The sequence below is a fragment of the Rhinolophus sinicus genome, linkage group LG05 (genome assembly GCF_036562045.2).
Source record: "Rhinolophus sinicus isolate RSC01 linkage group LG05, ASM3656204v1, whole genome shotgun sequence".
In the NCBI taxonomy this organism is placed as follows: domain Eukaryota; kingdom Metazoa; phylum Chordata; class Mammalia; order Chiroptera; family Rhinolophidae; genus Rhinolophus; species Rhinolophus sinicus.
Window position 1 is genome coordinate 75,364,633 of NC_133755.1, and position 13,427 is coordinate 75,378,059.

General features: G+C 47.1%; 1 protein-coding gene across 1 annotated transcript in view; it reads right to left on the minus strand.

Annotated features, from left to right (window-relative positions):
- The window catches only part of ACOXL (acyl-CoA oxidase like), a 288,665-nt gene that overhangs the window by 261,334 nt on the left and 13,904 nt on the right, over nucleotides 1-13,427 (minus strand). Inside the window, exon 3 of the mRNA XM_074333923.1 lies at nucleotides 2,761-2,844. Coding sequence (XP_074190024.1) covers nucleotides 2,761-2,844 — 84 coding nt within the window. The remainder of the gene's footprint in view (nucleotides 1-2,760; nucleotides 2,845-13,427) is intronic.

Genomic DNA, 13,427 nt, shown 5'->3' on the forward strand with positions numbered 1-13,427 from the left:
AGGTGTCAAGGACAGTGGGCAGAGGCCACCAGCTGCTCTGGGCTGGCAGCGAGATCTGGGGACGCCCTGCCTGGCCCCGAGCTAAGAGGACATCTCCCTCTACTGCCGGGGAAGCGGTTTAAGCAGAGCAATGATCACAGAAGCATTATAAAATATTTATTGCTTTAAATCTATTCGAATTTTCTTCCAGGATACTCAGGAAGTAACATTTTTTTAAAAGCTTTTCTTTGTGGAAAATTTCAAACAAAATAGAAGAGTGTGTGATGAACAAACGAGGACCAGCTCACGGTTCATTTGCTTCATCTTTCCTCTAATCCATGTTCCCATTTCACACCCCAGGTAGTCATGACTTTTATCCCAGACACCCTGTCATTTTCATCCCTAAACACATCCCATATATCTGTAAAAGGGAATTACTCTTTTTAAAGGCATAACCCTAAAACCATTATCCCACCTAAAAATGTACAAGGTGTGATCAAAAAAATAAGGTGAATGTTTAAATTTTTTTAAATTTATTATGGTAAAAGACACATGGCCATTAACCCCCCTCAAAATACTCCCCTTGCTTTGAACACACTTATCCCATCGTTCTTGCCACTTTCTGAAGCAGTTCTGGAAGTCCTCTTTCATGAGTGTCGTTAGTTGTGCTGTTGTGGCTGCCTCAGTGTCCTGAATCGATTCAAAACATTTACCTTTCATGGTCATTTTGACTTTGGGGAAGAGCCAGAAGTCACATGGTGCCAGATCTGGTGAATAAGGTGAATGAGGACACACCCTAATGTTTTTATTTGACAGAAATTGCCGTACCAGAAGCGATGTGTGACACAGAGTATTGTCATGATGGAGGATGAAGTAAAGACACTCATGAAAGAGGACTTCCAGGGCTGCTTCAGAAAGTGGCAAGAACAATGGGATAAGTGTGTTCAAAGCGAGGGGGAGTATTTTGAGGGGGATTAATGGCAATGTATCTTTTACTGTAATTGTTTTTTTATTTAAACATTCACCATATTTTTCTACCACACCTCACACTAATTCATTAATATCACCAAATAGCCAATGTGCAGAGTTCCCCAACTGACATGTAATTTTTCTTTATAGTCTGTTGCTTGAACCAGGGTCTAAATAATGTGCACCATTGCAGCTGGTCAGAATGTCCCCAAGTCTGCTTGAACCGCAGGCTGCCCCCTCGTTCAGTCAAACATTCCCTACAGGACTCAATGCACCAGGCTCAGTGCTAGACCTTGGAGAGGCACAGAAGAAGGCCCTGCCCAGAAAGTGGGAATAGCCATAGAGATTCCCCAAGACACACCCCTCCTGGCTGAAGAGAAGGTGGGTAGGGGGCAAAATGGTACAAGCGCAAACTGAGGGTCCTGAGTGTAGACCAGGGTCCCCAGTGTTTCTGAGAGGGGGGCTGTTTGGTGCATCTCAGCTGAATTTCTTCTTCCTGGAGCCACAGCCACCCGTCCAGGAGGAAAGAGACCCTGCCAGCTCAAGTCACTGGGAAGCCAGCCTGCCCCGAAGGACCTCACTACCAGTGGCACACACAGATTTCTTAAATTCCCATCCATTTTTAAATGTCTGCACTGCAGAATGGCAATAACTGCTACCTTGGACACACCAATGACCCACCTGGCCTCCTGTCTGATCAGTCTTGCTTCACGTTCTAGTTATAACTTCCCCTTGTGGGGACGTCAGACTGAAGGCTTGGGTGCAGGGTTTATTCTGAGGCCCAGGAGTGGCCCCAGAGGGAAAGGAGGGCAGAGGCAGGGCCACACGAATGACCTGCTGGGGGCTGAGGGCGCCTCCGAGCCATTCCGGTCAGCATGCTTGGCGAGCTGGGGTGCACAAAGCAAGCCCACAGTGCGGCGCCATCTTATAGCCACTGGTGCAAAACGGGGAAGTCTGTGGGTTCCAAGTGCTGGGCACATCCACACAGGAATACAGACAGCAGGCAAAAGTGGACGAATCCCATTCATATATCACACTCAAAATGGCAAAACTATGAAGGCGGAGAACAGATGAGTGGCTGCCAGCGGACAGGGATGGGGGGTTCAGGCGAGGGTCTCGGGTGGCACTAGGAGTTCCTGTGACAATGACTCAGCTCTATAACTCGGCTGTGGTGGTGGAACTTTCTCTCTCTCTCTCTCTCTCTCTCTCTCTCTCTCTCACACACACACACACACACACACACACACACACACACACACACACACGGTGAACTCTGAAGAAAGTCTGCCATCTAGTTAACATAATATATGTACCAAGGCTGATTTCCTGGTTTCATATTACATTACAGCTACGAATGGTGTCACCCCTGAGGGAAACTGTGTGAAGAGTTCTTATGACTCTATGTACTATTTTTGTAACTTCCTGTGAGCTTTATTACTTCAAAATAAAAACATCTTTTAAAAATCAATATGAATGCAGTGCCATGCAGCCATATGGACCCATCAGTGATAATATTTAAGTGAAGAGAGTAAATATGAATGACTATGAGACTGTTTTTCTACAATGAGACAAATGAAAACAACTGATTGACACCATGCAATAAAAGTAAACAAAAAGAAAAGCAATGAGGAAAAAAAAAAACATAGGATTGAATGTAATGGTTACAGAGGACGTGGGGGGATGGGTTGTAAGCTGCAGGTTTTACAAACATCTGTTCCTGTAAACAGATTGATGCCTGCAGGATTCTGATTTCACACCAGGCCATTCAAAACCAAGGTAGGTTCGCAAAGGGCAGGTGCCCACGCCACTTACCTTCACTCCTGTGGCCATGTCTGCTGTGGAGAGGACTTCTCCAATGACGAGGCTTCGACTGACAAAATTCTTTGTTTTCTCTGCCTAAAAACATGACAAACCCAATGTCAAAGTTTCTTTATGGTCTACTGACCTTCTAGATTAATATTTTTTATAACAAGCATATGTTACTTTTTCAATAAAAAATGCAACACAGAGCAATTTTTAAATGAAAATTAATCGCATCACCCTACTGAAGTGAACGTTTTTGTCCTTTTATGATATGACCGTCTATTCTCTGCCCACATATAAAGCGCCTGAAGACGCTTTTCTTACACCAAAGTAGACCTCATCTGCTTGCAGGCCAGGCTCCAGACAGACTCCACTCTGGCCTCCAATCGCCTCCATCAGGCTTGTCCCTAGCTCTCTCCAAAGGGCATCTCTTCAGCCCTGCCTGCAGCCTCTCTGTGCCGACCTCGAACCAGCAGAGAATACCTGGCTCATGTCCAGGTGACCATCTTCATGAAGACAGAGGACTGGGAAGGTTTGGGAACATTCTGGACACAGAAAGAGCAACAGTCTTCACTTTCCTCTCTAACCTGGACCATCTCAGGCTTTGATCATTTAAAGCCCCATCATCACCCTCATCTCACTCCCTGTACACAAAAGCCACAAATCTCAAAGCTACCTGAGCACACACCTCTCCAGCAGCGACAAGTGAGACCCGCAAAGCATTGTTTCTGTGCTCTCTTAAAATGTCCCCTTACCCATTTTTGGAGTCAATGCTCGTCTTCCTGACTCACCAGTCTGCCCTGAGCCCCGACTAACAAAGCTGCTGGTCGCCCGTGCGCACGTCTGTATGTATGGGCTTGTGTGTGTGCATGCCTGTGTCTGTGCATATGTCCATGTGTTCATGTGTGTGTGCATATAAGCATGTGCACCCATGTCTACACACGTGTGTGATTGTGTACCTTTGTGCACATGAGCACACGTTCCCTGTGCACGTGTGTGATGCATGTACATTGCACATGAGTATGTGTGCCCACGTGCACATGTGTGATGTGTATAAGTGTGTACATATGAGCATGTGTATCCATGTATACATGTGTATGATGTGTGTATGTGTGTGCACGTGAGTGTGTGTGTCCATGTGCACACATGCTTGCATGTACATGGAATCTGCCCACTGGCAGCAGGACCATAGCTGATGGTTCTCAGTTTCCACACTGGCTTCAGCTCTCTCTCACCAAACACACTCTCTTTTCCCTCCCGTGGGCTTTTACAATGTTCCTTTCAAGCATTATTAGCTTTATCAAACAGCAGACTGTCAAGATTTATGACTCTGATCGTGGCTCCGACCCAGGGCATCTTGTATTGATTATTTCCTAAAATATCTCCAGGCTTCAGCATGAGCCATTGCGTGGCTCTGGTCCCGGCTGTCACTGGAGAGTTAGTTACCAGCAAATAATAAAAAACAACTGGAGCAGATATTTGCAGACTTTTTTGGAGGGTCCATGTATCCTCTGTCCCCCAGTTCCTCACAACCACTATCCATGAGGCCAAGCAAGACAGGAAGTACCGATCCCACGTAACGGATGGAAAAGTCTAGGCTTGGGGCGGTCCGAAGACTTGTCCAACCAGGGTCACACAGGAAGTGGCAGAACAAAATCCAGAAACCAGATCTTCAGATTCCTCTCGGATGTCTGCCCGCCCCCCACCCACCCCCCGGCTGCCCTTTATTGTTAAGCTGGAGGAGACCTGGGACTCTGGTGGCCCAGCCTTTGTCACCAGTCCAACCCTACTTTGTACCACCAGGCTCGTCCCCAGAGAGCTCGTGACATCAACACGTCCCGGTGCCCAGGTGATCTTCCTGAGTGTCACCGCACCCTGCATGGTTACAAGTGTGTCCTCACTTTACACCTCGCCACGGCTGTAGCCAAATGTAAAGCACCCGGGCTAAGTAAATCCATCAGAATCTCCGACTGTTGAGTGTTCTTCATATTAATCTCTCTCCGTTTACACTGTTGAGGCAGGCGTATGACCTTGTCATGACTGTATCCAACTGGGGTCATTTACCCACCAGTTTAAAATAAATTGCAATTACATTTGCCAAAGAATCGACCCCAAATCTAGCCATCTTGGAGTGTATAAATTGTTTCTGATGCTTACTTTCCTTCCCCAGACTCCACACAAGACAGCGATCTCAGCTAATAGGCCAGATGGCAAAGCCAGCAAGAGTTTGCCTCACCCTGTGGTGTTGGTTTAAGCACCCATTCGGCTTGGTCTTTTCCAAGAAGTCAAGCAAAAGCTCCAGGACCAAGATTTGGCTTAATCTAATTGACTGCCTCACTGGCATATATTTTTAACATCTTCCCCCCACAGAAATGCTCCCTTTTCTTCACGTCTTTCATTTCTGACCCATTAATTGTTCTTAGTTAAGGAATGTCTAATGCTAACAGGTTCCCCTCTCATTCAATTGGCAACATAATGAATTGTCTGTATTGATAACGATCAATCAATAATTGACACGTGTTTTGTCATACCTTTCTGCAGTATTTCTACTGGGTCAATAGCTGCCTTCATTTAGATTTGATATATTCAAACCAAACTCAATTCCCATATCTGAATGTTAGTTTGTAGTAATCTTAAATGATGCTGATTCCATAAATATATGGGGAATATACTTAGGTTTGTATACCATCCCTCATTACATCCCATGCTCTTTACATTTCTGCTTAATAAATCCAGTCCCAAACAGAAGGAAGGTAGTGTTCCCTAAAATAGCTGCCATTTCTTTGCAGAGCACTTGACATGCCAGACCTTTATAATACAATATTCTGTTACAAATCCAAACCTGCAAAAATGTATATTTTGGGTTTTATAAGCCCAGAGAGTCTCTAAAAGGCATGTATCTTCTTCTTCCACTAAAGTCAACTTGCTTGGTCTATAACCTGAGCTGTCTTTCCCCTGATGTTAAAAAAACCCTGATCGGGCCGGCCCAGTGGCTCAGGCGGTTAGAGCTCCATGCTCCTAACTCCGAAGGCTGCTGGTTCGATTCCCACATGGGCCAGTGGGCTCTCAACCACAAGATTGCCAGTTCAATTCCTTGAGTCCCGCAACGGATGGTGGACTCTGCCCCCTGAAACTAAGATTGAACACGGCACCTTGAGTTGAGCTGCCGCTGAGCTCCCAGATGGCTCAGTTGGTTGGAGCATGTCCTCTCAACCACAAGGTTGCCGGTTCGACTCCCGCAGGGGATGGTGGGCTCTGCCCCCTGCAACTAGCAATGGCAACTGGACCTGGAGCTGAGCTGCACCCTCCACAACTAAGACTGGAAGGACAACAACTTGAAGCTGAACAAAACCCTCCACAACTAAGATTGAAAGGACAACAACTTGACTTGGAAAAAAGTCCTGGAAGTACACACTGTTCCCCAATAAAGTCCTGTTCCCCTTCCCCAATAAAATCTTTAAAAAAAAAAGGAAATACCCTGATTGCCGCCTTGTGACCCATCGGCACCCCAGGTTAGTGCCAGCCAAGAGGGCTGGGCAGAACATTTCTGGATCCTAGCTTTCTAATATCAGTCCCCAAGCTTTCATATTTGCTTCTTCTGTCTTCTCGTCTCAATTTTCAATTTTAGTTATGTCTTCTCGGTCTTACTGAATACAAGCCCTTTGTTATAATTAGCCCCAAATTATTTTAGAAAGAGAAAGGGTCTGTCGTGCAGGGGACCCTGCTCGCTGCGCCATTTGTCGTGCAGGGCGTCCGGCGGGGTCTCTGCTCCCGCTCCCCATACAAGAACGCAGGATATGGTGAGGCCAAAAAGGAACACCCACGGAGCCATAGGTAGGGGAGTCATACCACTTTATTCTCTCTGGCGGCACTATACTCTCACTGGAGGCTGGATACACACTGTCCGCAAACCGCCATCCACGCTTGCCAGCCCAGCCGCCATCTTCTTGCTAGCCCCATCCTTCTTCTCTTTCTCTTCCTTCTCTCTCCGTAGCCACAGCAGTTATATTGTGGCCAATGGCTCACTGGTTACAGCTGACGGCCAACTAGCCACAGCTGATGGCCATGCAATCACAGTTGGCCATTTACTACCTGAGCCAGCACCTGTCTATGTGAGGCCGAGAGCCTGGAAACTACTCTCTGGGGCTCCGCCCCCACACTCCACCCCTACAGGCTCTCGCCTCACAATCTACGTGACAAGCGTCTTCCGCGAGGGACCTGTGCGAGGAGCCTGGGGTGAATGCAATATCCTGGACACAGCCAGGCTCTCTGGGCACAGCCAGGGTTTCTCAGGGCACCACCAGTGCTTCTGGGCACAGCCAGACTTCCTGGACTTCTTAGGGTACCACCTGTCTTCCCGGACACAGCCAGGGTTTCTCAGGGCACCACCAGTACTCCTGGGCACTGCCAGACTTCCTGGACTTCTTAGGGTACCACCTGTCTTCCCGGACACAGCCAGGGTTTCTCAGGGCACCACCAGTACTCCTGGGCACAGCCAGACTTCCTGGACTTCTTAGGGTACCACCTGTCTTCCCGGACACAGCCAGGGTTTCTCAGGGCACCACCAGTACTCCTGGGCACTGCCAGACTTCCTGGACTTCTTAGGGTACCACCTGTCTTCCCGGACACAGCCAGGGTTTCTCAGGGCACCACCAGTACTCCTGGGCACAGCCAGACTTCCTGGACTTCTTAGGGTACCACTAGTTTCCCCGGGCACAGCTAGGATTTCTCAGGGCACTGCCACTCTCTCTGTGCCTCTCAGGGTACCCTGCTGGAACAACAGCGACTCACAATCAAGGTGCTTACATATTCTCAATGGCGGCCAGTCAAGAGACAAAAGCAAATATCCCCCAGTTCCACTAACAACAGTTCCCAAACAAACAGTCAAGCAGTCCATTAAATTAGGGATGGAAGGCAATTCCCCATAGTCCATAGTCATTCGCCAGGACTGTCCTGGGGGTGAGGGACGACCTTGACCTCACCCTCATCTCCCACAGAGGACTCAGCAAGCGTTACCTCCTGGGACTACAAGTCCTGCATCCGGGCTGCCTGAGCAGGAACTTCCTGGCCCACAGGGCCGCAACGACCTTCGCTTTCTCCGGCCTGTGCTGGTTGGGGAACCGTCCACATCTTTCCATCTTTCCACGGGGCTCCATCTCTCCAGCAGCTGCATGGCTTTTCCTGTGCTGGTGGGAGAACCGTCCACGTCCTCCCACCCCTCCACGGGGGTCCAGCTCTCCGGCAGCTGCTCCTCCTGGTCTTCCTCAGACTGAGTGTTCATACACACAAACTGCTCCACCACTCTTTGGGGAGCTTTGGCCAGCACCATACCCTGCTCGCTATACTCTCACTGGAGGCTGGATACACACTGTCCGCAAACCGCCATCCACGCTTGCCAGCCCAGCCGCCATCTTCTTGCTAGCCCCATCCTTCTTCTCTTTTTCTCCCTCTTTCTCTCCGTAGCCACAGCAGTTATATTGTGGCCAATGGCTCACTGGTTACAGCTGACGGCCAACTAGCCACAGCTGCTGGCCATGCAATCACAGTTGGCCATTTACTACCTGAGCCAGCACCTGTCTATGTGAGGCCGAGAGCCTGGAAACTACTCTCTGGGGCTCCGCCCCCACAGGGTCAGAGTCAAAATATACAAATAAATAAATGGGCTTCAAGGATTCAGTCATTCTGCTCTAATGAGACTCTCCCTCTGGGCTAACCAGTCCTGCCCCTCCTTCTAAGAGATGCCAAGTCTGGCCCCTTCCTGACCTCCACTACCACCTCATGCCTGGACTCATAACAGCCTCCCCACTGGCCTCCAAAACATCTTCCCTCTGCCCCAAACATCGGACAGTATGGTCTTTTCAAAATTACTAAGGTAAAATTTACATTCAGTGAAATGCACACAGCTGAAGTGCATGCGTTCTGGTCAATTATCTACCTGTGTAACCATCGCACCAATTACGATTACAGAATGTTCCCATCCCCCAGAAAGTGCCCCTTTCAGCGAGTCCCCAACCCCACAAGGAACTGCTCTTTTTATCACCATCGTTAGCTTTGCCTGTTCCTGAACTTACATAAATGGAATTGTACAGGAAGTACTCTTTTCTTTCTGCCTTCTTCCATGCAAATAAGGCACCCGTGCTCTGTATGTTAGCAGTTCCTTCTTTTTCATGACTGAGTCCTTCCCTGTCTATGAATGTTCCACAACTTGTCCAGTCCTTTACTGATGAACATTTGTATTATTTCCAGCTTAGGGTGATTCTGAATAAAGCTGATATAAACATTCACAGCCCAGTCCCTTCATGGACATGTGTTTCCATTTCTCTTTTGTAAATCCCCAGGAATACACTTGCTGGGTTAAAGGGTAGGTTTCTGTTTAATATTGTAAGGAACTGCCAAACAGGTTTCCAAAATGATTGTACCATTCACTCTCCTACCACCAGTGTATGAGAGTTCTAGCTGCTCAGCGTCCTCATCTGGACTGTAAGTCTTTTCCATTTTTAGGTGTTCAGGAGGGAGTGCAATGAGACCTTGTTATGGTTTGAATATGTGTCTCTCAGATGACTACAGATGCTTGGTGCCCATTTGTATAGTTTTATAAAATGTCTCCACGTCTTTTGCCCATTTTTTAAAATTGCGTTCTTTTTATCATTGATCTCTAAGAATTCTTTATATATTCTGGGTACAAACCCCTGTATCTGGACATAAATTTTTGTCAGATAAAGCACTGCAGATATTTTTTCCTAGTTTGGGGATTGTTTTTTCTCTTAACGATGTCTTTTGATGAAGAGTTTTCAATTTTGATAAAGACCCATTTACCAGTTTTATCATTTACGTGTTTAGCACTTCGGGGGTCTTCTCTAAGAAATCTCTGCCTATCCTAAAGTCAAAAGGACAGTCTCCTTTGGTTTCCTACGTTTGTAATTACAGAATATATGTGTAGGTGTACCACACATCTCAACTTATTTCTGTGTGTAGCGTGAGATAGGGATCAAGGTTGACTTCTTCTATGTTCACCTAGTTGTTCAGGCAGCATTTGTTGAAAAGACTTTTATTTTCCCATCACATTGCCTTGGCAACATTGCCAGAAAAATCCGCTGATTATATATGTGTGGTTTTACGAGTATTTCAGGACTCTCCAGCTGTCTCATTCATCCGTTTGTCTATCCTGTGCCAACACCACATAATCTTGAGTGCTTTTGTAATAAGTCTTGAAATCAAGGAAAGTCCTCCAAATTTGTTTCAGGATTGTTTTAACGAGTCTAAGATTTTGTGTGTGTGGTTTTTTTTATGCATTTTTTTAATCAAGTTGTAAATTTTGATGAAGGCAGGACAATATTTTAAAAATAAGCATCATGCTGAGCTTCCCCAACCCCACCTCCACGGTGAAAACCCTCCGGTGACTCCAAAAGCAAGACAATCCAACCGTGTCACCGTGGCCTTCTCTTACTTTCTGCTGATTCTCTGCTGGGGCCACAGATTTGGGTGCCTGAGCAGAGTGCTGGAGGATTCTGTCACAGAGGCCATGTGTTGCTCCTACTCTCCCAGGGGCCATGATGACTCCAGGCAAGCCCAATGTAGGAATGATGCAAGGTGACAGTCCCATGGCTCTAAGGATATTTTTCTCATTTTACAACAACAATATTGCAGTATTCTGACAGCTTAGGATTTTCCAATTCTTGCCTTAAATATAATACTTCTTCCTACCAAATTCCTGTTTTGGAAAGTTTTCTGATTGTTAGTGTAATCACATAACTTAATATCGACAGCACGTAATGATGAATGTATTGTAGTAACATTAGCAGTTTGAAGCATAAGCTTACTTTTCTGATGAAGGAAGGTGCATTATTTTACATTCATTTTCATAGAAAATAATGGTCCGTGTTGTATGCTGCAACTTTCCTGAATTTATTATTAATAGTTTTAAGTTTCTTTGTGGACTCTTTAGGGTTTTCTACACACAAGACTGTGCATCTGTGAATAGCGAGTTTTACTTCTTTTCCAGTTTCCCACGATTGATTCTTATGCACAGCACCTACAACATCTGACATACTGTAAATTTACTTGTTTCTTAGCCTATTATCTCCCTCCTCCCAGACTCACATCCAGCTCCATAAAGACAGGTCTTTTTTGCCCGTTTTGTTCACTGCTTCTCGAACCATGCCTGGCTCATAGTAGGTGGTTAATAGACAATTGTAAAATGAATTCTTCTCTTTACCTGGCATATAGAAGGATCTTAGCAAAGGATAGCAAGTAATAATTATTGTTACTTTTAACAAAGTGTTTCACTGCAAGAATAAAGAAGACTTGAAATGAGAGCTGCACCGGAGTCCCTGCGTGGGACCCTGGCACTCCCTGTCAAGTAATCCCCGTGGCCATCACAGGTGACAACTCATTCAGATACCAATCTACACAGAGGAACTTCTGTAAACAGCCTGTTCTATCCTGTTGTCTCTGCTCAAATCCCCCACGGCCCCCCTTGGGGTCAGGGCTGGCCTGGCCAGAGTACTGGCCAAGTGGCCAGTGTCCAAGTCCATGGAACTGGAGCTGGGACAGGGCTCCTGCCAAAGGCAGCACACAGGACAGAGCCAGGGGCAGCCTGTCACAGCCCACAAGGAAAGGCCTGGGTTCCAGTACAAACAGAAGCCAGAGGGTCCAGGACAGAGCCAAGACCAGGGTGTCGGAGCCAGGAGCTCAGAGCGGGTCAGGAGCCAGGGCTGGGGAGGCGGCGGGCACTCGTCAGGGCCCACAGGTGTTTGTGGGCAGCAAGGCGGGGCCCGCGAGACGGGCCAGCGTAAAGGGCCAGTGACAGGGTGGACAGCCTCTGCCTCTTGGCACATTTCCTGCTCAGCTCCCTTTCGGCGGCACCCCGGCTTCAGTGTCACTGCTTCCTGGGAAAGGTGGGTCCTTCCAGGGTTAATGAGGAAAGCCACCATCTTCCCCAGTCCCAGATGCCTTCTAAGGGGAGCTGACCTTAGAATCTCATTCCATTTTAGGTCTGATCACCCACCTGGTAGCTCTCTAAATACAAAAACAAAAACCATCCCAAACTAAGACTATCTAAAATTCTAATCAAAATAATAGACAATTATAGCATAATAAGTATGATGTAAATTAAAGCCACCCATCTTCTGCCAGTTGTCCCCACAGCTGAGCTGAGATTGGGTTTCCTGAGAAAACAATGGTTAATTTAAATCAATGGTTCTCAAACTTTATAGTCTCTGGACCCCTTTACACTCTTCAAAATTATCAAGGATTGCACAAAGCATTTTTTAATGTGGGTTATATCTATCAACTTACCATCCTAATAATTAAAATTGGGAATTTTAAAAAGTTATTCATTTCAAAATCACAATAAACCCATTACATGTTAACATAAATTATATAATTCCTATGAAAAATAACCATAATTTCCAACTCCCCAAAAAAATCCGTGAAAAGAATGGCATTGTTTACATTTTTGCTATTGCTTTAACATCTGGCTTAATAAAAGACAGCTAGACTGTCATATCTGCTTCTGTATTCAGTCTGTTGCGAGATATTGTTTTGGTGGAAGTTTATGATGAAAATCTGGTGTCCTGCACGCAGGTCATTGGGCATCTACTTTTCATGGTCCTGTGTGGACCATGGGGATGAAGACGAGCAGAGCTCAGGAGGGGTGGGATGACAGCTGGGGACAGTCATGGAGTGGGGGCCTCATCATCCGACATCCCCATGCCTCACTACCCTTGGCCAGGGGCAGCCTGACCCCAGTGGCTCCCTCCTGGGGAAAGAAGTGTTGGGATGGAGTGTTCCTATGAGTCAGGCTTGAACCATGATTGGCAGGGACCAAATGCTGAATGGGAGCGATTTGGGGGAGACAGTACAGAGTCGCGGGACAGAGGGTAGTGCACCAGCACTCGGGCCGGCATGCACAGACGTCACCCACCTGGGAGGTGTCAAAGCTGACTGGATTGGCCTGAGCAGAAGCTCAGGTAGCAGGAGTTCAGAAGACTCCCCAGTTGATTCTAATGTGCAGCCAGGGCCGAGACCCACCAGATTTAAGGGGCTCAGGCAGCAGAACACCTGGGCTTGAACTCGTGCTCCACGAGTTAGATATGCAGCTCACTAGTTGTACCAGCTTAGGCCACTGAGCTTCAGCTGTAACCTGGACGCACCATGAGGGATGTGCCTAGTAAATGAGCTCATCCATTTACAGTTCTTAGCACTGTGACAAGCATAAAATGTGCACTCGGTGAGTTTGAGCTGTTACTATTGGTTACAGGGATTTGGGTGCAGGTTGTCAGCCTGCCAGCTTCTAGGGAGCAGTGTCTCCAAGGAATTGTTCACACACAGGACGAGGCGCCTGAGGGGGGTGCAGGCTCCAGTCCCAGCACGGCCGCAAGTAAATATCACACCTGGTTCCTGTCTCATCTGGAAATTCAGGGAGTCAGTGACTTCCCCCACAGGATCCACTCCTAGAATCCTCGGGCACAGAATGGGACAGGTGGCTGAGGCACAAAAGTGACATCAATGGAGACAGGTGCAGGCAAAGTGAATGAGGTGCAATGACGGTGCTTGCACTGTGCGTGTGGATGTACGTGCACACTCTGTAGTCACACTCACTGTTTTTTCCTTTGAAAGTTATTGGAACATCCCAAATCTATTGCAGATGGCAAAGGGGAAAACACAGAATGGAA